We start from the raw sequence: 25,375 nt of genomic DNA on the forward strand, positions 1-25,375 counted from the left end.
GCGTAATGATCAAGGAATTTTACTGCCGTACCATGAGTGCAGCGGCACAATGATATTACGCCACACCTGAAAATAGGCTAACTTCTGTCAACATAACCAACATGTAACAGACTTCATTGTGATTTATCTTATAATTTGTTTTTTGTTTACATTTTTGACATTTCTGTGTGTTTAAATAGGTTTAAGGTGTGTATTATCTGTCTTAATAAGTAGGGCTTTTATTTTGACGGATATTGTAGCCTACGGAAAGATAGTGAGAGTTCGCGGTTCATCGGAGTGGTTAGGCAAATTTAAAGTTTTCAGTTTGTTAAGCACCCCCCGAAAAGGCATAGTATGTGCTTGTTTAATGTCATTTGTAATGAGTATTTTTGTGTATTTCGCTGTATGTTAATGATAATGCTATGATAAGAGAGAGTTTGTGTACGAGGCGTTAATGCGTACTTCTTTGCTTTATTTGTTCAGCTCTTACGGTGATTTTTTGGAGATCAAACGGTTTCAATAAACTCCATGAAACATCAGTAAAGTCTGGCCATCATTCGAACAAGGTCCGCTACACAACGCGACAATCTGCTTGCACAGAGAGCGTGCTGGGGACTATTTTCAGGCGCTATGTAATATCATTGCGCCGCTGCACTCGTGGTACGGCTCAAAGTTCCTTGATCATTGCACAGGAATCGGAGTATAGTTCCTAGACATATCGGTCTAGAAAATCGCAACTTTTCATTTTCCGTCGGTCTTTGTACACGATGTAACTATACACATCACAACATGTAAATAGGAAAATGTTGGCGTTATTTTGTCACTTATTGAGCAGTAGGCTAGCTGGAGCCGTTTACCTCCAGTCTTTGTGCTAAGCTAGGCTAGCGGTGTGTGCGTCAGACAGAGTTATGGCACGCACAGAGATGAGAGTGGTATGTATGGACTTATCTAACTCTGGGGGATACGGTGAATAAGCTAAAGTTCCAAAAAGTCGGCGTGTTCCTTTAATGCATCGTGTTTCCGTCTGGAGCATCAGTGAATGTTTGAACTTTTTTGGTAGTTGAGTTCGAGTCCCTCAATTGTCCTCAGTGTGAAAAGATTCTGGAAAATTTTCTGAAGAACATTGGGCAGTTTAACTACTCAGGACAAACAGGGGACTCAAGAACAACCATCACAAAACAAAAAAACAGCCGTGGGTCATCCAGGGAACGACATGCAGTATTGAGAATCAATGGTTCATAAACTTTTGAACGGGGTCATTTTAATAAATTGTGGACTATGTAAACATTTTTTATGACCAATATCTTATTCAGGACAATGCTAAATTTAAAAAAAAGAATACATTTTCTATGATGTTGTTTATTTTGTTAAAATTATTCACATTTCACAGATTCTGCAAGGGGTTCACATACTTTTTCTTGCAATTAAGCTGTCTCTTAAGGAAATGTGGGCAGTAAATGGAACTTAAAGCTCTGGGTATTAATTAACCTCATCTTGCTGCAAATCACAGTGGTTTCTAGTGCCTCCTTATCACTGAGAAAGAATTTGTGTGCGGCATTTGACAAGACAAAGAGTAATAGTGGCCATATCAATATAAGCAGCCGCTTTATCAGTGTGTTGAAGGCTAAATGTTGCTGACATTTGACAATCTACTGGAGTTTAAACTCAATGTTCTGTCTTCCTCTCCAGCCGTGATCTGTTTCAGGCTGAAATGTGTAGCAGTCTTTGAAATGATGTACTGCTGGCCACATCATTCCCGTTGTCTGAGCCCTCTTCTCCCTCCACACATTAGAACTTGTAGTTTCATGTCCTTGAGCATTTTCACAGGTATCATTTATCAAAATGATAAGACAGGAAAGTCTCCATCAAAATGGCTGTATGCTACTTCCTCAGGCCTTGTACTGAACGTGCCACTCACTCATGTGGATTTGACATGTTTATCTGTTCACTGTCTCGCTGATTAAAAGGAGGAGATTGGGACAGCCCAGACGAGATTAGTGCATTCCAACACACATTCACACAGTTTATACAGACAAGTTCACACTAAGCGGATTTCTGAATGCTTTCAAATAACACCATTAACTACTTTCAGATGACCTTTTCTGTATGTATTTGATGGCAGGTATAATTTATAGGGACAAAAGCAACAAAAGCATTGAAGTGTTGCATGACATTTAGAATATTTGAATGATTTCAAAATACTGTATTGCAAAATATATCTAATTATTTTGTATTACATTCATAATTATCAGTATTTGATTCGTCTTCAGTATTTGTCACCCCATTTGCAAATAGTTTTTCTTTAAAACAGGTGTCAGCTTAAAACAAGAAGGAAACATCACAATTTCAGTTAGAAACTACTGTGATGTACTGTTTTGACAATACAACCACTGAAATATTATAAAAACAACTTTCCTCGTCACATTCATTGAGCTTGACTGGCATGAATTAGAGATGAAGAGATATGTGTCAAACTTAAAGAATGATCATGTCAAATGAATTTAATCTCATTATCAAAACAAATGTCATATTGACCGGTGAAAGCTGCTTTGAGAGCTGAAGCCTTGTACTACATGGCTGACTGGTGTTTGTAAGGTGCTATTTAACGGTTGAGTTTGAGCCAATGCCCTGCTTCCACTCACTGAACAAATGAATGAGAAAAGAGACCATCATGAGGGCCGCATGTGGCTCTGTGTACATGTGTGTTGAGCTGTGCGTGTATGCGCGTATGAGAGCCATTAAGATATCAAGCAATAGTCCATTTATCTATGACCGCACAGCTGTGCCAACACAGTTCATAGTGTCTTCTTGTCCACTTTGATTCACACAATAATGAATGATGAGAAACATTGGCAAAAGCGTCCCATTTACCTCAACTGCTCTCCTGCTCTCATTTTTTCTGTCAATATTATCTCGATTGCTTTCTTGAGAAAGAAGAAAATGTATGACCGCTGCGACACTCTGTATCTCTCTCAAAGAAATGCACTTTGACCAACTAAGACAAATATAGGACTAAAATTGTGTTTCTTTATGAATGCTGTAAACAGTGCCTGAAAGCTGAAAATGTTGCCTACTAGGCAGTATATGGAGGTAGTAAGGCAACATACAAGACACATCCTGTCTTTTAAGATGTCTGGTTGGATTTTGAAGGCGGTAAAGATTTGTTGTCGGTGGCATCCAACAATCATTTGTCAGTTAATATTTGCTTGCGGTTGTGTCTTAAACTGACATAAATTTGCCCTAGATCATTAGACATGACATTGACGCCTGTCTAAAAAAACTGGTTTCCTTAGGACAGGAACAGTATGTTCATAACATTTTCTATTGAGTTAGTTATTTAGAATTTAGTTATTAGCTGACAGGGTTGGACTTATTGTCTTATATGTTGTATAATGAAAGCAGTAGCCTATACAGAAAGACATGAAGATAACTGAGTATTAGCTTGATTCATCATTCATAATCATAACATAATAGCTACACATGCACTCTGGAAGGCTCAAGGCCTTTATATTATAAATTATAGGCCAATTATATGCAGTGTGTGAATTATAAAGCTATTTTGGTGGTTGACTTTTTAAATGGAATCTATTAATTATCCATCCATTCTGCTTGTCCACTGTAGGGTTTTATATAGGTTATTATATTTTTTATATATATATATATTATTTATTTATATATATATATTATTTATTTATATATATATATATATTATATATATATATATATTATTTATATATATATATATATATTATTTATATTTATATATATATTATTTATATTTATATATATATATATATATATATATATATATATATATATATATATATATATATATATATATATATATATATATATATATATATATATATATATATATATATATATATATATATATATATATATATATATATATATATATATATATATATATATATATATATAGGCCATGTTTTGTAGACTGCGCTCGAGCCGTTGCTATGGTTACATCTCCAGGCAAACGCAACTTGATCTCTATGGTCTGTTTTTTATATAGGTTATTATATTTTTTATATATATATATATTATTTATTTATATATATATATTATTTATTTATATATATATATATATATATATTATATATATATATATATATATTATTTATATATATATATATATATATTATTTATATTTATATATATATTATTTATATTATATATATATATATATATATATATATATATATATATATATATATATATATATATATATATATATATATATATATATATATATATATATATATATATATATATATATATATATATATATATATATATATATATATATATATATATATATATATATATATATATATATAGGCCATGTTTTGTAGACTGCGCTCGAGCCGTTGCTATGGTTACATCTCCAGGCAAACGCAACTTGATCTCTATGGTCTGTTTTGTGGAAGGTGAAAGTACGAGCTCTTATACTAACTTTTGTAATTACAACGTTTGAAAATCATGTTGAAACATGTACATATATATTAGAAGAGCATTTGTGAAAATGTGTATCTTTATTGTGTAACATTTGCAGCAGGCTTTGTAAGCACAGGTGTTTTGTCAGAAGCGATAGGAAACAATGAAATTAAATATTGGTAGGTTCAGGTAGTTCATATTCCTTGCGTGCGGACGGTTCAACAGCTTGAGGAGAAGGGGAGGTGTGTAGCGTATAGACCTCAAAAACAAGAGCCGTGACGTGGGGGGAAGGGGGGAGGCGCGACTGTACTTATGGAGGTGGGTTGACATATGGCGTAAATACTACAGACTGTGTGGAGGCGCTTGGGCCACTGGTGCTTTGGATATCGCTGGAGACGCGGACGGTTCTCAGCGCGCCGACACTGATCTACCTTAAGGCGTTTGGCAAGGGTTCATGTCAAAACGATGCACGCCTTGCCTTGAGAACAAGGAAGCACCGGTGTTTAATAGGTACAGGAAATAAAAGAAAAAACTGTGAATTGCTTTTCGGCCTCTCTGGCGCGGTGTTTTTGGTTTAAACGGCAGATTAATCCCAGGATAAGCTTAATCACGGACGCAACAAACGGACACATAATATTTGCGATTGGACTATTACTGTATTTTTTTGTTACGCCCGAAATTGGTGCTTTGTGTTCATTTTTGACGCTCGGGGAGGAAACCTAACAATTCAATTACACTGTGCCTTCTTATAGTATTTTATAGACCTTCACGACAGTAGCCCATCTTGATAATTGTTAGCCTAATTTGCCACTCCGCAATAAATTCTGACACATGCTTTCGAGCAGCCTCACGTAGATAATAAAGGATAACGTGCTCATAGTGGCATATTTTGCTCGTGATAGTATTCAGGCTGTTTATGTCTATATTAAAGTCGCTATCTGAGATCTGACCAAGCGCTGCTCTAGCATCACCTCTCAATATCGAGGACTGGACATCTCAATTACCAGCATGACGGATGGACCGAGACAAAGAGGGAGCGCAGCCCCGAGCGCCGGTGAGGATGGAGCAGCAGACGCCGGTAAAGCAGCGGGAGAGTCATCGGTAGCGTTGAAGAAGGAGATCGGTCTCGTCAGTGCTTGTGGCATTATTGTCGGTGAGTGTTAATTTATTTTCTTTTATTATTTTTCTTTTAAATGTATTTTCATATGGGTGAATGTGTTTCAAACGGATGCATGGTCAATCGTGCACAGCTTGATTGGATAATGCTGAATGAGAGTCTCTCTCTCATACCAATCAGTCCTATGAAATGGAAAAGAGGTAATTTACATTTGGAAAACAGTTGAAAATATAAGATATATAAGCAGTGGCGTGTGGTGGCGTTCTGAAATGAGGAGGCATCCTCAGTTTAAAAAAAAAAAATGTAAGCAAGTAGGCCTATGTAAATGTTAGGCTACATGTCCCAGTTACACTTAGTGTGGTCATTTCTTCCTAATTAAATAAACATTATATGAAAAAGAGAAACCAAATACAATTAACTAATTATGTTCTATCATTAAAACCAAGTATAGATCTGGATCAAGTTATTTTTGAAGCATTTTTACATTTATTCCAAAATAATAACTAGGCACAATTTAACTATTTAAACAATATATTGTATGTGTGAACTGATGTTCAGCTGTTCTTTTTAATAGTCAACTTATTTCCTTCACTTATGAAGCTCAGTAAACATTGATGATAGATGAAGATGTAAGATATACCTTTAAATTTACCAAGCTGATAGCTCACTAAAAAGTCACTATACACACAGAGAAAAAGGGTGTCAAAATTGTACCTTTAGGGGTACAACAGCTTGTCGCTGGGGCAGTACCCTTAAAAGGACATATTTGTACCTGTTTTACTCCTAAAAGGTGCATATTAGTACCTTAGAGTACAAATACGTACCTTAAGGTCCTACTATGAACCTTTTTGTGTACAAATGTGTCCTTTTAAGGGTACTGCCCCAGCGACAAGCTGTTGTACCCCCTAAAGGTACAATTTTGACACCCTTTTTCTCTGTGTACAGTCTTCATTTTTTCATCCCATTCCAAGTTTGATTTTGACGTGACATAAAGCTGTGATAAATGGCTGAGTTGTTTACTTACTTTTTAATTCCCATTAAAAGCCATGATTGTGTTCATTCAGACCGATTTGCGAATGTGCACGTCACAAATACAAGAGACGGGATTTATTGCACGAACCAACCACGGTGGAGGCATTGGGGTCTGTTAAAACTCAATGGGCTCAGGGGAGGCAAGAGACGCAGACTTCCGTTGTAACTTTACCTGCTAGTGTCACTAAACAAATTATTTTTTGCACTTTTTAATGTCACATTTTATAATATTTGCTTTATTTTATATTTCTAATATGGATTATTTTCTCTGTAAAATATGTAAAAAAAAAAAAAATCCATCTGTAATATGGGTTATTTTGCACTGCCTCAGAGGAAACGGCCCGATTATATATGCTAATGCCTGCTGTTCTGTTGATTAGTGGTCCGAAAAGGGTTTTTCTAATGGTCAATATAATGTTGATTTTAGAGAAACCAATAAAAGCCTATAGGCCTATATAAGATATGAATCATGGTTTATAAACAATTTTGTTTTTATAAGATATTCATGCACATTATGTTTTAATTGTTGTAGTCTAATGATTTATTTAGTTATCGCTGTGATGATAATGATCTGTAAAATAATCAGTATTGAATAGGTCATGTAAAAAAATATTGATGTCTTGAAGTTAAATATTAAATACGATTTAATTATAATGAACAAGTTGTACACAATTGCTATCTATAAAAGAACAATTATTTTACCTAAATAATTACTACTAAATAACAACTATTTGAAAATAGAAAATGTGCATTATCCATTAACAAGGCTGTCAGCAGATTTGGAAACTGACAGTTAGCAGAATGCCAATATTTGCCAAATATCTGTAGATTTTACGGTCTACCAAACAAAAATGTATCAGTCTAGCAAAGTGCAAAGCAGCCATGTGCTTGTTGTTTTTTTCACAATAGTTTAAAATGCATAAGCTTAACCACATAAGCTTGCAGCTGTTAAACTGGTGTTCTTTTTCTCTTCTGGTTTTATAAAAAAAATAAATCAGGTCAAAGACTTAGAGTAATAGCAGAGACGCTGCAAACATAAGAGGAAGTGAAGATAGGAAACGTGACTTAACCTTTGTCAGTTTATGAGTATGTCACGGGGTAGTTTTCAATTATTGCTTCAGGCAGCATTAAACTATAAAATATATTTAATGTAATAATGAGAGTTAAGGAAAAGTAAAACACACCCAAGATAATCCCAGCCCACCTATATGATAATCCTCTTCAGCAACCTTGATCAGGTCAGGTCACACATTCACATGCTCTCAGTTGCCCCACGTGAACATCATTATCAGGTGATTGTCACTTTGGATCGCTCAAATCCCTCCTCAAGCCTTTGTTCTCTGTGTACTTTATTAGATTTATCAGAATACTTTATAACTTCTGCCACTCTCATCCTTATCAACCCCTTTTCTGGAACCCTTTGGTTCCAGCTGGAAATGAAGTATGGACCTGAAAGTTAACTTGCCGCATTCTTTTATGTTGAATTTTTGGATTATGGTCTTTGGTAAAAAGTAGGGATTGTTAGAAACAGGTGCCAGGAATATTGGTTCAGTAGAGTAAAGGCTGACATATGTTATAAAGATATGCTTATAGATTCAAGAACATCATCAAGCTGTCTACAAAGGATTTCAAAGTTTAATGTGAGCCAAAATTGATGTAAGCAGTTAGCAGCCCAATAAACACAATTGGGTGTTAGGTGCCTTGCTCAAGAGAGTGGAAGAGAGCACTGTTCATTCACTTCCCCCACCTACATTTCTTGCTAGTACTGAGACTCGAACCCGCAACCTTCAGGTTACAAGTCCGACTCTCTAACCACAACTGCCCCACTTAGTGATTGGTTAATCTTCCAGTAAAGCTGATTAAAATCCAACTGAAAATGTATGATGTAGAACTGAAAACTGCAAGCTTAATCTCTAATGTCATTAACTATAAAATAAACTATAAGCTATAAGCTATGTTTTTTTTTTGATGATCATACAAAAGAAACATGTTAAACATTTAGCCTAATTCTAGCAACGTTTTGTAAATCCACTTTGATTATACAAACAGTCTGGGCTGCATAACACTTGAACTCATTTTATTTGATAAAATGAGACATTGTTAAAATGACTTGCTTCAGTAACCCAAACTCAGACTTTTATATGTGAATTTGTAAAAGGTAAGCATTTGGCTAGCAAGGCTACCAGACCCACAGAAACAGTTTGATCAATGGAGGCATGAAAGAAAATCAATAGGACAGTTGAAAGGGATTCGCCCCAGCAAACATGTTAGCAAGGGTAATAAATAGAAGTACAAACAAATGTAACATCACTGAGCAATAAATGAGCCATTTCTCTGCACAATGATTGACATGCATATATGATAAGCTGATAGCAAAGATTGAACTGACTTTAAGGTAAGTCAGTTCACTGCGGCCCCTTTGGCACCACCATGTGCAGCTATATTCTATGTTGGCAGTAGGTGCTATCTATCTACTTGAATGGGGATAGACCTAAATCTTGAATAAAGGTGCAGTCAGATTAGCAAAATTTAAACAATTTAAAAAAAAAAACTTTTCCGAATGCTGCAAATTCACGTGACCAACTTTAAACCATTACGAAATCTATGGGGAAATATTTCACCCTCATGCAAAATTGTGCAGATTTTGTGGGTTCCTATTGAAATTACTACCCAAATTCGCCAAACAACAGTAAATGTGACTGCATCTTCATGTGTCAACTCAAATCTGACAACAATATTATCAAAAATGTTGCTTTTTAATTCAAATCACACACTACAAGACTTTTTCTGGCTTAAGTGCAATGCACAAAATGCCTTATGTAAAAGCTAACTGGCACTTTGAATTGAAAGGCGGGACTTTTCTGTAGCCTTTCCATCTATGTGTTTTACAAGGCTTAGCACAGATTAGATCAATGTGAACAGATTGACTAACTACAATGCTAAATCAGGGATTGCTGCTGTGTTGCCTGTGACGTTTAAGGTGTGAACACACAATAGGGAAGCAAGAGGATGCAGTATGAAAAGGAAACCCATCTGCATTTTTTCCCACTGTAGTCAGCAATACCTCAACCACAACTGTGCACAATAATCTATCAGTATCTTGCAGCCTATGACCTGTTGATGTCCATAATTCCCAGATGGTTTCCTTATATAGTCAATTAATACACAAGCAGGCTGAATCCAGATCAATCTCTACATGCTTTGGCAAGAGTAAAAGATACCTCTGATTGTAAAACGTTGTGTAACTTGTACTTTGAGGCCATGGGACATGCTGAAGTTTGTGATAATCATATCTTGACAGAGCTTGTTCACAGCAGAGATTAAGGGAGAGAAATGAAGTAGGAAAAGAAAGAAGCTGAATGCTCAGCTGTTATCATGAAGGTTTATGGATATTCTTGATTAATTTGTGAATACATCACGGCAACAGTGGCTACAGAGAAGTCTGATTACTTGTTTGTAGTGGCTATGTTTTGTGGACATTTGTATCCAAGTGATTCACAGGACATAATTGCAGTGGCAATCTCACAGGAAAACCTGGACTAGTTGCCTTAAACAAGGCCACAGATGTAAAAGCGAGGAAAGTCTGGCTCATGCATTGTTTACCTGAATATCAACATGCAGCAGTTTGTGTGAAAAGCACAATCAGGGCAGATAAAAGAATAAACCACAGTTTCTGTCTCCCACAGACAAAAAGTAAGATGACATGCTAGTTCAGCATTTTTGTTTCAGAAAGCCGTTATCCCTTTGTCCTGTTTGCCTGAGTCACATGGGAGTCGTCCTCCATGGAGGAGCCTTGATCCAGCTTGGTTAGATTTGACATCCCTCTGGGTATTTGATTTCTTCACAGGGCTTTGGTGGAAAAGCACCTTTTATAATAAAGTGTGACTAGTTTGTGTGTGCTTTCCATTGGAATAGTTTAGTAGGTCTAAATGAGATCTACAGTTGTTTATTTGTAGAAATGGTGGTTTACAAATTATGGATGGGTTTAGGATGGTATTGTGTGAATTAATGGGGACATGGCCTAATTTGTACGCTAAAATCGACCATACAAATAATTGCAACAATGGCTCAGATAAGTGAAATTAGATTTGAGAAAAGTTCACACCTGGGGCCTGTACCATGTTGGTAGTTTAACAAACTCAGGGTTACAGGATTAGTTTCGAGTTGACAAAACCAAACCAATCTATTCAGGCTTTGTTGGTCCCATGATGCTGATCATCAGCTTTCTCTGTCAACTCAGGCTTTGATCCTGAGTTTAGGAGTTTAGCTGTGACATCAGCAGTGAACAGCCAATCACATGCTGTGGGTCAGAGAGAAGCAGCGAGATTCATTTCTCTCTTCCGCAGAATATTACATGATTGAAAAATATTAAGAATATAAACAAATTTACACAGCAAGAAGAAAAGTGCTGTCTATAAAACTTAAAAGAAAAATCTTACTACGTCAATGCAAGTAAAACTTATGAAGTTAGTTTAGTTGATATATAGAGAGAATTGAACATTTAAGCTCACATATAGTAATATAATATATATTAATATATATATAATTTATCGTAAGATAATTTTTATAGCTTTATTTATTGATTTTTAAAGCTTATTTGTATGACCTTTATATAGGCTCTATTTCATTATAGCCTATTAATGATTGATTAACTAAAATGATACATGTGTAATTGATTATGGGTATAATAATTACATAAATTATATCTATATCATTCAAAATTATTATTATTATAAATAAGCAATGTTAAAACCCAGACGCTTTAGTCTTTAAAAACCATGTGCTATGTAGTGACCTTTAATTTGGAGTAGAAACAGGGGGAGTGACTTTATTGCACCAGAGGTGTGGCCTAAGCTGATTGGTCCCATTTTAGTTTGAGATCTCTTATACTGGAGCAGGTTAGCTGTGGAGCATAAGTTACTATGGAGATGAACACTGCTAAAAGCCAAACCACTTTAATGGTACCTAAAACCCAGGATTGGCACAAACTAATCTTAAACATATCTGGTTAGCCAGCTAAACCGCCTTCATGGTGTAGGCCCCTGATTTGATATTTTTGTATTGAATGCAATGAAATTTAGACATTTTATCTGTAACATAAATGTCCAAATACTTTTTGGGGCTAATATGTGTAACACAAACACGATCACACAGTGGTGGTCCACTACCGCACTAAGTGCATACACTGTTGTATGACTAGACAAATACACACTCCCCCATATATTTGATGTGTGTACTCACTCCATTAGTCACGCTGAATACTAACTCAGCAAATGTGAATCACTCTCACCACCTGTTTTCTCTCTCTTGGTTCTCCCTTCTCGTTCTTTCTCTGCCACACTGACATTTTCATTTCCTTTTGATTCATACACTGTCCTCACACACACTGCTTTTTCTTCAGTGGTTTTTCAATATCGCCCCTTTTCTCTTTGTCACTGTTATAGGTCTCGCCGATCTCTCTATCTCCTGGGTGAAGTGTCACACTGTCATCTCCTTTCCTATGTGTTTTAGGGATACTGTACGTCAAATTTAGTGAAGCACCATATTTTGTTATTTATTTAATATTATCGGCCATTATTGGATTTTTATCAGCCAAAATTGGAAATCTTTTCACCTTATTTTTAATGCAAGCGTAGGTATCATTCACTTCCAGGTATTTTTAGCTGTACAAAACTGCTGCTTGATATTGCACACTGGTATTTCTTATCATATTTTAATGTATTGTCTTAATCATAAATACACTGGTTTGTAGCGCATATAGTTTTACCATATACTGCACTTTCTTATTCTTCTAGTTATTTACCTATAGCGGCTAATGAATCAGAAGTCTCGCACATTCACAGAAAATAGCTATTGATCAAAATAAGGTGGAAATGTTTCTGTCTATTTTAAAACCTAGGATAGATTAAGACTTTAGATTTTATCTTTAAGAGATTTTATCTTTAAGAGTGCATGTTGGAGTGAATTTCTGTGTGCACATAATGATAATTTTAGTATGTATTAATTTTCTTCTTTAATAAAGTAGTATAGATTTATAATATTAACCATATTGTGAAAATAATTATCGACTGTAGAGATATCGGCAACAATTTTTAAAAATGTGTATCCCTATAATTCATTTCTGACAAATCTAAAATCTCTTTATACCCTTTACTCAGGAAGGATAAAGTCTGTTTCATTCAAAATGAATTTAAATTCTCTGACCTACATTAATTCACAATTCTAATGCCCAACCTCTCCGTTTCCTTTTTTACAGGTAACATCATCGGCTCTGGAATCTTTGTCAGTCCAAAGGGAGTGTTGGAAAATGCCAGTTCAGTGGGTCTGGCTCTCATCGTATGGATCGTCACAGGCGTTATAACAGCAATTGGGGCACTCTGCTACGCTGAGCTGGGCGTCACTATCCCCAAATCTGGAGGCGATTACTCTTATGTCAAGGACATCTTCGGAGGACTGGCAGGGTGAGGTTTTCAGTCACACACTGGTTTTTAATAATATTTTGAGAGAATATGCTGCTAATCAATCAAAGTCCATATTATTTCTAAAAGAATTAAACTCTTTAAATGTTTAAGTAGATGACTATATTATTGGTAATGCAGAACTTAGTGTGAAGGGTTGTTTTAACACGATTGTATCTTGGTGTTCCTGTGAGTCAGAGATTAAACAAACCTGAAGAAAATAATGAAATAAGAAAACAGTAATCTCATGTCAACACCATGTATTCATTTACTGTGACCATAAACACCATTACCCTTCATTGTATGGTAGTTAGCTTGTTAACAGCGTTGGAACTGCTGCTGTCTGGTGAAATAGCTGTAGCTTTGAATGAACATTTCTTAATCCACTAATAGGTACTCAGCGATCAATCCAATCTTTCAGCTTTGGCTTTGCTTACATGCCATCAACCTTTGCTTAGCACAGTGACTGCTCTGATAAATGATACTGCCAGAGGACTCCATCTCATTCCAAACAAGTGATGGCAATAAATTATCTTGTATACACAAATTGATCCATCCTTAGAATAAAGACTGCTATATGCAAATAACACAATACGTATCAATAGCTACCCGACCATGGTATTAACATGATACTTTGTGTTTTGGGAGATGAAACATAGTTATCAAAATACCACTGTATTACCATCTAATGAGTACTTTTTTGTTGGAAGCATTCTAACTTTTTTTTATATGCTACAGGTTTCTGCGGTTGTGGATTGCTGTGTTGGTTATCTACCCCACTAACCAGGCGGTTATCGCTCTCACCTTCTCCAACTATGTCCTGCAGCCTCTGTTCCCCACCTGCTTCCCCCCAGAGAATGGTCTGCGTCTGCTCGCTGCCATCTGCTTGTGTGAGTACTAGAATGACAAACAGAGATATCACTGTCTTATTATTTAGGGATTTTAGCTGCTGACATACATATTTTAATGACCACTGATATTGCTATACAATATATATATATATATAATTTTTTATTTATTTAAAAAAAATCTGTTTTATGTTGTTTACCTCACAGACGCAACAACAACTTACACAATCACTATTTCCACATCTGCTTGTGATTCACTTGTGAACACTTGTATATTGTAGACATTTTTCTCTGATAACGCATGCACAAATTGTGGATGGAAATGGATACTTCATTGCAGCATCTTATGTTTGACGATAAAGGAAAATCACGCTCAAGTGAAAGAAACTTGAATGCCAGAGCCAGAGAGACGGTGTTTTGGGACTGATGTGTGAATGAAGAAGACAGAGGGGTCATACCCTGGGAGAGGGAACAGAAAGGTTGTGGGAAAATGTGCAGATGATAGAAAAGGATGAGAGTGAAAGAGAGAGGGATATGCGAAGATGAATGGAATGATGTTTTTCATGGCGTCAAGAAGTCTTGAGCGTGGGCTTTCTGCAAACTTCACGCTGGAGCTACAAATACTGCAACCTGTATGTAGACAGGCAAACAACAGAGACCCTAAGAAAAAAGAGAGAGGTCAAGAAGAGAAGATATTAGGTGATATCTCAACTTTGTTTTGATATTTCAACTGTAAAGTTTCAATTGAAATCCAGCCTTAATAGTTATTTAGTTTAATAATTAGATATATTCATAATAGTTCACGTCTTTTTATGGAAAAATCTGATCCAGAATTAGCTATTCAACTGTAACCAGTACCAGCTCTTTGTCCCTTTCACAGGGTAACAGAGCTGAGCCAGCATTCCTTTATGTGCTTTTAATACTCTAAAATGGGACCGTATCAAGACCAAAATGTTCTCATTGGCTGAAGTTGATAGAAGTTTTTTTTAACTAACCAGATGTTCTCAAGCAGCTCTAAAGCTTTTTTGCTTTTTCTTTAGCTTTGCTTTTGTTTTGTTTAGAGAACGGCAGGAAGTGAGTGAAAGGGCAAAAGTGGACACTATGGCACAGTTTTACAGGATGTCCTGTACTCAACTCCTTTATACCTCTTTACATCCTTAATTTCTTTTCTTCTAAAACCGGTACTGCAATTCTGAAAAAGTTTGTTTGTAAGTGTGTGCATGGCTCTGTTTCAGAACCTAATTTGTTGCCTTAGTAGGCAGCATTTTAAGGGAACACAGTGACACGAACACCATTCCAAACATTAGTCAGAATAACTGCTACCATTTAAGACACCTTCTCATGGCCAAATACTGGCAGCATTGCATGTAAATTTCTCAGAGAAGACAATCCCATAAGGAATTAGTTATGTCCCGAATTGCGTACTATACACTCTATGTACTCTACTGTCTTGTGTATGCATTTTATAGGGTTCTTTGGTCATCCGGCATCAGAATCTGATAGCCTCTCCCCTTCGGCTACATAAGGAATAGTTTTTAGTGTCCAACATTTCAAAATTCAAACTTAGTTTTTTTCTGTAATCATCTGGGTATTTTAAGTGCATAATTTTTTTGATGTTGAAATTTTCAGTGTAAACACACTAACACCATTTGTACATTAAATTGCATAGAATACTGCATAACTATGCAAAATTGGGACAACCAAAATATCTACCAAAGAAGTGATATATAAGTGATAGAGAAATGTTGATTATTAATATTATTATAATTCATAACATTTAGTAAATTACTGAAAAGGTTAAATCTACTCAACATTTTTTTAACAATTTTACCAAAAACTTTATGAGCTAATTGTTTTCAAGCTTATTTGAGCACCACATGGTTAGCTTAGCAACATGCTAACTCTATTTAGTTTTTTGAGATGTGTTATTTATGTTTCAAATCAATTATTTATTCCATTTTAATTAGGATGCTGCCTATTCAAGCAGTAAAGTGCAAAACAGAATCCCATCTGATCCCATGAGTATATTGTGTTCAACAGGCTGTTGGATGTTGAAAAAAAAAAAATAGTTTAGCACATGATTCTACTCGCATAAAGTCTTAAGATATCCAGGGGATAAAAATGGAAAGTTAAATGAGTAACCCTGACCTCTGTGGACGTGACCGCCACTGTAATCAGCTTATTGTAAGATTCCTGTTGTCATAGGAATGTTTTCTGCGTGCTTGCATTAGCATGGTGTACTATGTAGATTTCACTACCTGCTTATTTTTCCATTCCGAAAGAGTTTCACAAACACCACCCTCTAAGACGTCCTCTCCGGTTGATTTCCCAGAATGCATTACCCTTTACTCAGGACAATACTAGCTCAGTTGGAAGCATGTCATTGCTCTGTACAGCGAAGAAGTACTCTTTTTACACAGAGATAAGGCATATGGATTACACCTCCTTGCCCAAAGCCTTGTTGTGTTTTCACCACATTCCCTTCATAGGGTGTCACTTTTCACTGTCAGACTATTTGTGTTGATTTATCCGTTGATTTAACTGTAATTATCACGGATTTTGTGCAACGAAATACCTTACCCCGCCTAATATCACCTGACTTGCATTTTAATGCTGTGACTAGATGCTGCTGCAAGTGTATGTAGTTTTGTACTGAATGAGTGCCAAGTACTCTCACTGAGTTTGGCCACTACGCATCGACATTCTCAATTCACACCCAGTTAACACTAGTTTTGTACGCGTTATTGCTCTGTTGATAAGTTAATCAAATTGACTTGAAATTATCGTTTTGTTTAACCGTCTGTTAAGATGAGGGATTTGATTTGATGCTTAAGTACACAAGTAGTATTTGAATGAAACAGGACAAAGCTGAAAGTGCACATCACGAAGTGGCATTTTTGCATGTCTTGCAAGTTCTCAAAAGTGCAAGAGTCAAGACTCAAAGTTTACTTGCATGTCCCTCTGATTTTATGACCAAATATGTCTGTCACGTGCCATCAGACGACTGTGTGCATGTGACTATGACTACGTTACTTAGCACATTCACTTTTTCAACATCAGTTAAAAATAATGAATGTATAAGAAAATATGTTTCACTTGCTCTAACTGGTTACAATGTTCATTTTTAAAAATCTTTTAGCTGTTTGTTGTTCATTTAAATAATTCTCCAGTCTGTCAAATTATTTTTTAAAAGTACAAATATTCCATGTAATCTCTCAAATCATAGGTAAAAAAAAAAATATCACACTGCTTGCATGTAGCATTTTGCTGGCAATTCCACATTGGATTTGAAAAGAGAACAAACATACTCTGTTGCTTTGAATAAAAGCATCTGTCAGATCAGTAAATATAGAGGTACAATATCATATCCAATTATGATTAGTCTGTGCTGACTGTGCTAATGTTGCAGTGTATTCAAATGTTTAAATAGGTTCACCTGAAGGCCTATTTAAAGCTTGTCATTTGTGTTTGATTAATTCCTCATAGCTGAAAGCATTATTTTATAATTCTTTGGCATACTAGACTGCTCAAACAGCAGGGTGCCATTAATCTCACTAATGGGTTATAGTGTGTGCATTGTGTGTAACCAGCCTTGTAACCTCAATGTCTGTGTGTTTCAGTGCTGCTGACTTGGGTGAATTGTTCTAGCGTGCGCTGGGCAACACGGGTACAGGATGTCTTCACTGCAGGGAAACTTCTGGCCCTCATTCTCATCATCATCATGGGCATCGTACAAATCTGCAAGGGTAGGCACCATATGTCTATGTGTGTGTGTATGCATGCTATATATTACTGGTTATTCAAGAAGGTCTGTGGTAAATAAAGCTGTGTGTATGTGTGCACGTGTTTGTGGCTACGTGCAGAGCTTGTTCTTGTCCGTGCATTTGTAGAAGTTTGCATGCGTGACTCCCTGTCCTCCTGGACAGATTGCTTCATCCAGCTCCGTAAAATCTTCAGGAAAAACTGAAAGCACAGCACTTCCCCTCTTTGCCTTGTTGTCTCAGCAGAAGTCACTGGGTTCAAACCCTCTAATAAAGAATAACACAGATAATGCAGTTTTCACAGCTGGTGCGTCAGAGAGGATTCAATAATGATCACACTGCCGTCGGTCTGTTAGCTCAGACACTGACCTGATAATATGAGAGTGACAGATGTGATTCCATGCAGACGCTTTTAAAAAAAACAACTGGATTTGGGTTAGTTGGCATTGGCTGCTCTTTAATGTGGGGTCTTTGGGGTCATGCATGCTCTCAAAGAGATTTCAGAGAGTACATGTGACCCAAAGACCTGACCCTAGAATTGTGGTATTATTACTATGGCTTAGGGAGCAAAAGGATTGTAGGATCAGGAAATCCAGTCAAAACCAGTTTAAGGTGGTAGTTGTATTTTGGAACATGGTAGCTGGTCTCTAACTGGTTCAGGCTGCCTTAGGTGGATTACTAGCTGGTGGGAATCTGCCAAAGATTGTAGCCATTTTGATCCAATGCCACAGTATTTTTTTTAATAACTGCCCAAGATGGTCTGCCAGTTTCACAAGGTTTCTACCAACTCAATCCAGCTGGATCTTCATAAACTTTGTTATTAAGATCACAATGCAATTTTGGGAATTTAACTTGACCATCAGTTGCTCAAGAGGAGCTGCGTTAGTGATTACTCTACTTTAAGGTGTTTTGAGTGAAAGCATTTGCTAAAGGTTAACCAACTAGCTAATAAACCAGAGGCATTTTATAACAAAATTCCCTTTGATGCTTGATAACTATTGTGCACTTTTTTTCCTTCTCCAGGCGAATATTACTGGCTGGAGCCGGCAAATGCTTTCGAGCCGTTTCAAGACTATGATGTTGGTCTGATCGCTCTGGCATTTCTACAGGGGTCCTTCGCCTACGGTGGCTGGAATTTTCTCAATTATGTCACAGAGGAACTTGTCGACCCCTATGTGTAAGCCAATTCTCATCTAAAGAGCTCACAGCAATTCAGCAATGTGTTCTCAGTATTTAATTAGTGTTAATTGTTATTTAATTAGTTTAAATTGGATATTCATTTGTAATATCCAGCAGAATACCACATAACGGATCAATAGTCAGAATGGTCTGCAATATATTAAACGGCACAAGTAGAAAGAGGCAAAAGAATCATTGTTTACATTTACACAATACTGGAATCTGCCTTAAACTGACTGAAAAGTAGTAAATGGCTAGAATAATGCAATGTACTAATCTGACTGAACACTTTTGTTCTTTCCCTCTTTCTTGTTTTTATATATTTTCCATACAGGAACCTCCCCCGTGCTATCTTCATCTCAATCCCCCTTGTGACCTTTGTTTACGTTTTTGCTAACATTGCCTACGTCACTGCCATGAGCCCTCAGGAGCTGCTGGCTTCTAATGCTGTAGCTGTGGTGAGTGACCTGTGTCCATTCGTAGCAGTTAGACACTTCCAGACTGCAAACAGACTGATTGCTTTGCTTTATGCAGGAGATTCTTTGACATATCTACCCAAGTATCAATATTTAAAGTTCTTTAAATGATACTTGGATCGAGCTCTTGATGCCTGCCTGTATACCATTCAAATAGATATATCAGAATCTCCAGAATCTTCTGCATTCAATTCTGATGACCTTTTTAATATAACAGCATAGATACATGGACATGATAATGCATGTATTCGATCAACGTCCTCTTTTCCTCTGCTTGTCTCCTTTTTCTCTCCTTCACCACTCTGTTGCTCTCTCCCAGACGTTTGGTGAGAAGCTGTTGGGAGTGATGTCATGGATCATGCCCATCTCTGTGGCCTTGTCCACATTTGGGGGGGTCAACGGCTCCCTCTTCACCTCCTCTCGGTCAGTTCCTCCATCCATCCACATCCATCCATGCATCCATCATTTATACACAAGACACATCTATCTATCTATCTATCTATCTATCTATCTATCTATCTATCTATCTATCTATCTATCTATCGTTCTATCGTTCTATCTATCGTTCTATCTATCTATCTATCTATCGTTCTATCTATCATTCTATCTATCTATCGTTGTATCGTTCTATCTATCGTTCTGTCTGTGTCTTCACATATTCCCTTCTACTGAATACATTGGCATCATAAATAACAGTATTCGTGGATTGTCCTCATGTTGTTCAGGTTGTTCTTCGCGGGTGCACGTGAAGGCCATCTCCCTAGTCTGCTGGCTATGATTCATGTGAAGCGCTGCACCCCAATTCCAGCCCTGCTCTTCACTGTGAGTATCATATACAGTATATATTCCTCTCTCTCCCTTTAAGAACGTCTTTATAACTCACTCTCACATTTGTTGTGCATAATTTAACTCTCACTTGTTCTGTTGTGGATTTTATGGCCTGCATTCTTCCTTAGTCCCAGCATGAATGGCCTTCACGATAATGTGATATGATATCAGACAGTTCTTATAGATAGAAATGCAAAATTTGTAATTTCAATTGTTAAATAAAAATCTTTTTCTTGCGCTCTTGCAGTGCCTCTCAACACTTCTGATGCTGTGCACCAGTGACATGTACACACTCATCAACTATGTGGGTTTCATCAACTACCTCTTCTATGGTGTCACTGTTGCCGGGCAGATTGTGCTGCGGATTAAACAACCAGATATGCACCGTCCAATTAAAGTAAGTCCTAAAAACTTGAACTGAAACCCAGTGTTATGTTGAATAAGTATTTTATGTTCATTTCGAATTTTATTGTTAATGCACAAAAAAAACATTACCATATGATATAAATCAATATGAGTTTTTACTCAGTGATCTCTGTAGTTGTTGACTTTTTACTGATACCTTGCCATCTGTTTTATACACAGTATTCAGTTTAGCAAATCTATTTATATTTTGCTATTACCTTTGAATCATGATGTGCTAGGTACTCTATACATACCTCCCACATTAGCTGATACCTTGAGATCATTTTTTTCATTCTGGCCTCAAACCATACCTCTCCTACCCACAGATCAGTCTGGTGTGGCCTGTCATCTATCTGCTGTTCTGGGCTTTCCTGCTGATCTTCTCTCTGTACTCGGAGCCTGTGGTGTGTGGCATTGGCTTGGCCATCATGCTTACTGGTGTCCCTGTCTACTTTTTGGGCGTGTACTGGGAAAACAAGCCTCAGTGTTTCAATACATTTGTTGGTAAGTGGAATAAAGTTCACAGATAATTGGGGCTTAATGATGACATCACTTCTCTATATTAGGTCTGATTAAAGTCAATTCACCTCACACTGTAGGGCTGGGAACTGAGAACCGGTTGTATTATATTATATTATATTATATTATATTATATTATATTATATTATATTATATTATATTATATTATATTATATTATATTATATTATATTATATTATATTATATTATATTATATTATATTATATTATATTTACACCACCAATCAAAGGTTTGGTAAATAAATTAACACTTTGTTTAAAAGTGTTATTTATAATGTTTCTGCATGGCATAATATACATTTTAACAGTACAAATCAACACATTGCTGTATATGGGATATTGATTGCAAGAGACTGGACAGGATTCACAGTTACGCTTTTACTGTCGGTCTCTTAACAAAATTACAGTGCAATGTAATTTCGATATATATAAAAGAAAAATACTTTATATACATACTGTATTTGTGTTTGTGTGATATAGTATGTATCTGTATAAAGCGCAAGTCTACAGTATTAGAGTACAGTGGACATTGTTGAAATACATACCTGTTAGGAAATGCTTGAATGATTGAGGAAACGGTTGTTCTTGCAACATTTGGCTGCACCTTTCGACTCGCCTCAGACATTGTATGGTCATGAATCAAAAACATGGTCCTCAATAGTAGGCACATTTCTGATTAAATAAGGACCATGTCCTTTGCCTTATCTACCTCTTCCTCTGTTTTTGCCTCCCTACCCTTCCACCACGCATCCTTACCCTGTTTGTTTCCTTGTTGTTCTTCCATTATAAGAAATTGTAACTCTGTGTTGTGCTCTGTCTATATATGCTTGCCAATTGAGGATTCATGACATGCATCTCTATGTTAGAGAACTGCTTGATCATTGGTTGATCGAGTGCTTTACATTTCCCTTCATTAGTTAAAAATTCAGGATTTACCTGGTAAATTTGTCAAATCAGGACACATTTACATAAATGTCTAATAGAAATGTATAGAAAATATACTTGACATTTTATGACTTCTGCATTTAATGACGTATGCAACGAAGCAATGTTTTCAGGGGTAAGACTATTCAACAGAGAACTAGTATAGTACATTTTGAGCAACATGACAATGACATTAACAATTGATAATGTAGGAAACGGCAGCCAACGGTACATAATCAATTTCATGAATGTACCAAAGCATTTGCAATTTATTCAAAAGAATGAGAAATTGCTTTTATGTTGTGCACAAGTGACTAGATGATGTGGAGGTTGAGAATTTCAGTTGTGATCTGAGAAATTGTTCCTTGAGCACCAATTAACATATTATAATGACTTCTGAAGGCTTTTAAAATGACTTTTTATAAAATATAAAAAATGTGTTCTGTTAAAAATAATAGTGAGTAGTTATAAAAAATATTATTTGTTCTTCTTAAAATAATATTTCACAGTGCTTTTCTTAATGTTTTTTACTGTATTTTTGATCAAATAAATGCAGCCTCGATGAGCATAAGATTCTAGTTTCAAAAACATCATAAAATCTTACAGACCCCATCAATTGAATTACTCTCTTTATATTCTCAGACAAGATGACATACGTGGGTCAGAAGTTTTGTGTAGTGGTCTACCCAATGGAAGACAAGAAGAAAAACGAAGAGTCTGCAGATGAGATCGAAATGAAGGAACAGTCAGTTCCACTGTCAGCAGAAGATGGGGAGACATCCAAATCAGCTGACTGCTGAACAGACACGTGGGGAGACACACTCATTCACTCACATACTGGGTGCTAGACTTATTCAGATAGACACTGGAAATCAAACTCAGATTTTTTTTCACATACCACTATATTTTGCCTTTTTATAAAGAGGGGGTTGCACTGGAGTGCAGTGGCTAAGCGCGGGAGAGAAAAATGAACAGAGACTAGCTGCTCCACAGGTCATGTGGTTCTGCTGTAGTGGTCTTAGAAAATGTTCTACATTCTCTCTAGTTGCTAGGCTCTTAGCAATTGCTTTCTACTCCATCAACTGTGCAAAAGAATTACAACACTAAAATGAGAGATTACATAAAGCCCTAAAGTTCAAGAATGTGTATAGGCTTTTTTTTTAAAGAACTTTGTAAAACAACATTCTTTTCTATGAGGAACACTAATATTCTGTAAATTACAGTCAATGAAAATGCTAAACTACATCATGGCTTCTCCAGAAATGGCAGGGTTTGTTTTATTTATTTATTTATTACCGAGTACATTCTAATGTTCTAATTCTTACCCCCTCTTTATTTCTCCTTTTTCAGTTCAGCTCTGTCACAACACTCCTAGCAGAAAATGTTTTTGTTTTTTTATAAGCCAAAGCTGTATTTTAATTAGACATTTTCTTATTTCAAGTGTATTTTATCACACCAAAACACTCAGAAGCATTTCTTTTTTTATATTTTGATATTTTTGATTGTCTTATTCTAATCATATTCCTTTGTTCTTATAAAATGATCATTTTTCTTTATCATTGTTTCACTGTTCTCTTTCCTGAAGGAAAGCTCTGGGATCTTTTTTTAATCATCAGATTTTTAAGGCATGTATTTAAGAACACAATTGTGGTGGTTCAGAGTAGCTTTCTACCAGGTTACTCTGGTACTGATACAATTCAAGTTATTTGATTTGCCTTAAAACTGTATAAAGTTAATGCTGTTGAAGAGTATTTTGCTTTCTGATATTTTTGAAGGTAAAAATTGTTCAATGAAAACTTAAGTTAAGTGTCGCAACAGTATCTTCGTTCTGTGTGGACTTTAGACAGAATATGGCTCATCTGCTTTACAGCCACAATTATAACCCTCAAGTTCACTTTCACATCATTCAAAATTGAAAAGTGGTCAGTTAAATGAGGAAAAAATAAATCAAAACAATAGTGGCGCATAGCTAATGTTTATGAAGTAACTGAAAGCCTGTGAGAATGTAATAGTTCTATAGTTTTGCTCCTGTCATTTATTATGTGAATATTCAAAAACTTGAAATCAATTATGTCAGAAGAGCTCGTTAAATCAGTCATATAATGCACAATATATCCTAATTGTGTGGATGTTAACGTAGGTGCAATACAAGGGACTAGAATGAATCAATAAAGCTAACAAACCTATGAATTATTCATAGTCGGGATGATTAGATTAATATACTAAATAATAAACGAGCCTTAAAGATAATTCATTTTCTAAAAATAAAACCTTAATATGTGTAAGTAAATGATATATGCTCAGAATACATGATTAAAGTGTTCGGTATATGTATTTCACTTGTCCATACAAACAAGTATAAGGCTTTTTAGTGGTCACAGGGTCTGTTCATTGTACCTCTGTGTTGATGACGTCACACCTTTACCCATTTGTGAAGACTTATGGAAAGTGCCAATTGTTTTTGTTGTATTTTTTTTATTATTATTTTGTTATTTTTTGCAGATCTGTAATGTGTAGATGCTGTATAAAAAGCAATATAATATATAGATCACAGTGTAATTCATAGAACATCCATTTTGCATGAGCTTAACCCCCCATATTCAGTAAAGACTATTGTATCAAATCTATAACCTTCGCACTTACACGATAAACACTGCCTTTTTGTTCCCTTGTGTCCTAGTCAAGTGGTGGCGAAACCTATCGTTATCATCAATCAATGAAAGACTGACCGCGTAAACTTTGAGCATTGTATGTATCTTCAAAGGTGCAGAGAGTCTTTGGTTCTAGTAATGCTGCTCCTGAGCTGTGCCTCAGTATCCAGCACTGCCTACTGTGTGGTAAACACAAACACAATGTATAGTTTATATGGAACATGCGACTTTGATTGTGCTGCAGTATTAAGCTTTCGTATCCACTCTCACACACACACACACACACACACACACACACACACACACACACACACAATCATTCATGCGATACCAAAAGCCATGCAAAATGATTCTGTTCATTTTCACGTAGGTATTTGATTGTCACCATCTGTAACAAATGATTGATGTCAATATTTTGAATGTCCTGTCACAACTATATACATCAATAAGAGAATGGATTTTATAGATTATATTAAGATATGTACAGTATAAAAGGATAAAAATCATAACGCTCAAATTGCAACATACACATAACTGGGGGTAAACGGTTTGTACCAGAGTCTTGTTTACTATAGGTTTTGTATTTGTTTGAACAGTGTGTATTAAAAGATAAATAAATCTATATGCTGAACCAAAAGAAGACCTGTGCTTTTCTCGGCTAAAAAACTGTGTAGCACTGCCACCTACTGTAGGCAGCGAGGCAGGTCATGGTCACCTCGTTCAA

At 35.9% G+C, this 25,375-nt stretch overlaps 1 protein-coding gene across 1 annotated transcript; it reads left to right on the forward strand.

The window, feature by feature from the left end:
* The first annotated feature begins 4,363 nt into the window (after positions 1–4,363).
* slc7a8a (solute carrier family 7 member 8a) lies at positions 4,364–25,282 on the forward strand. Its single transcript, XM_079810842.1, has 11 exons — positions 4,364–5,587; positions 12,840–13,044; positions 13,780–13,931; positions 17,510–17,635; positions 18,674–18,827; positions 19,164–19,287; positions 19,625–19,728; positions 20,031–20,127; positions 20,381–20,530; positions 20,865–21,042; positions 22,643–25,282. The coding sequence occupies exons 1-11, from the start codon at positions 5,443–5,445 to the stop codon at positions 22,798–22,800; spliced, it is 1,593 nt and encodes a 530-aa protein (XP_079666968.1). The 5' UTR covers positions 4,364–5,442; the 3' UTR covers positions 22,801–25,282.
* The last annotated feature ends 93 nt before the right edge of the window (positions 25,283–25,375 follow it).

The sequence above is a fragment of the Gobio gobio genome, assembly GCF_949357685.1.
Source record: "Gobio gobio genome assembly, chromosome: 2".
Lineage (NCBI taxonomy): Eukaryota > Metazoa > Chordata > Actinopteri > Cypriniformes > Gobionidae > Gobio > Gobio gobio.

What these genes read in the sequence shown, in the direction of transcription:
- slc7a8a (XM_079810842.1), top strand. Translation starts at nt 5,443, where the DNA reads ATGACGGATGGACCGAGACAAAGAGGGAGCGCAGCCCCGAGCGCCGGT. An exon ending in CATCGTACAAATCTGCAAGG is followed by an intron (nt 17,636 to 18,673) that starts GTAGGCACCATA and finishes TTCCTTCTCCAG; the next exon opens with GCGAATATTACTGGCTGGAG. An exon ending in ATATGCACCGTCCAATTAAA is followed by an intron (nt 20,531 to 20,864) that starts GTAAGTCCTAAA and finishes TCCTACCCACAG; the next exon opens with ATCAGTCTGGTGTGGCCTGT.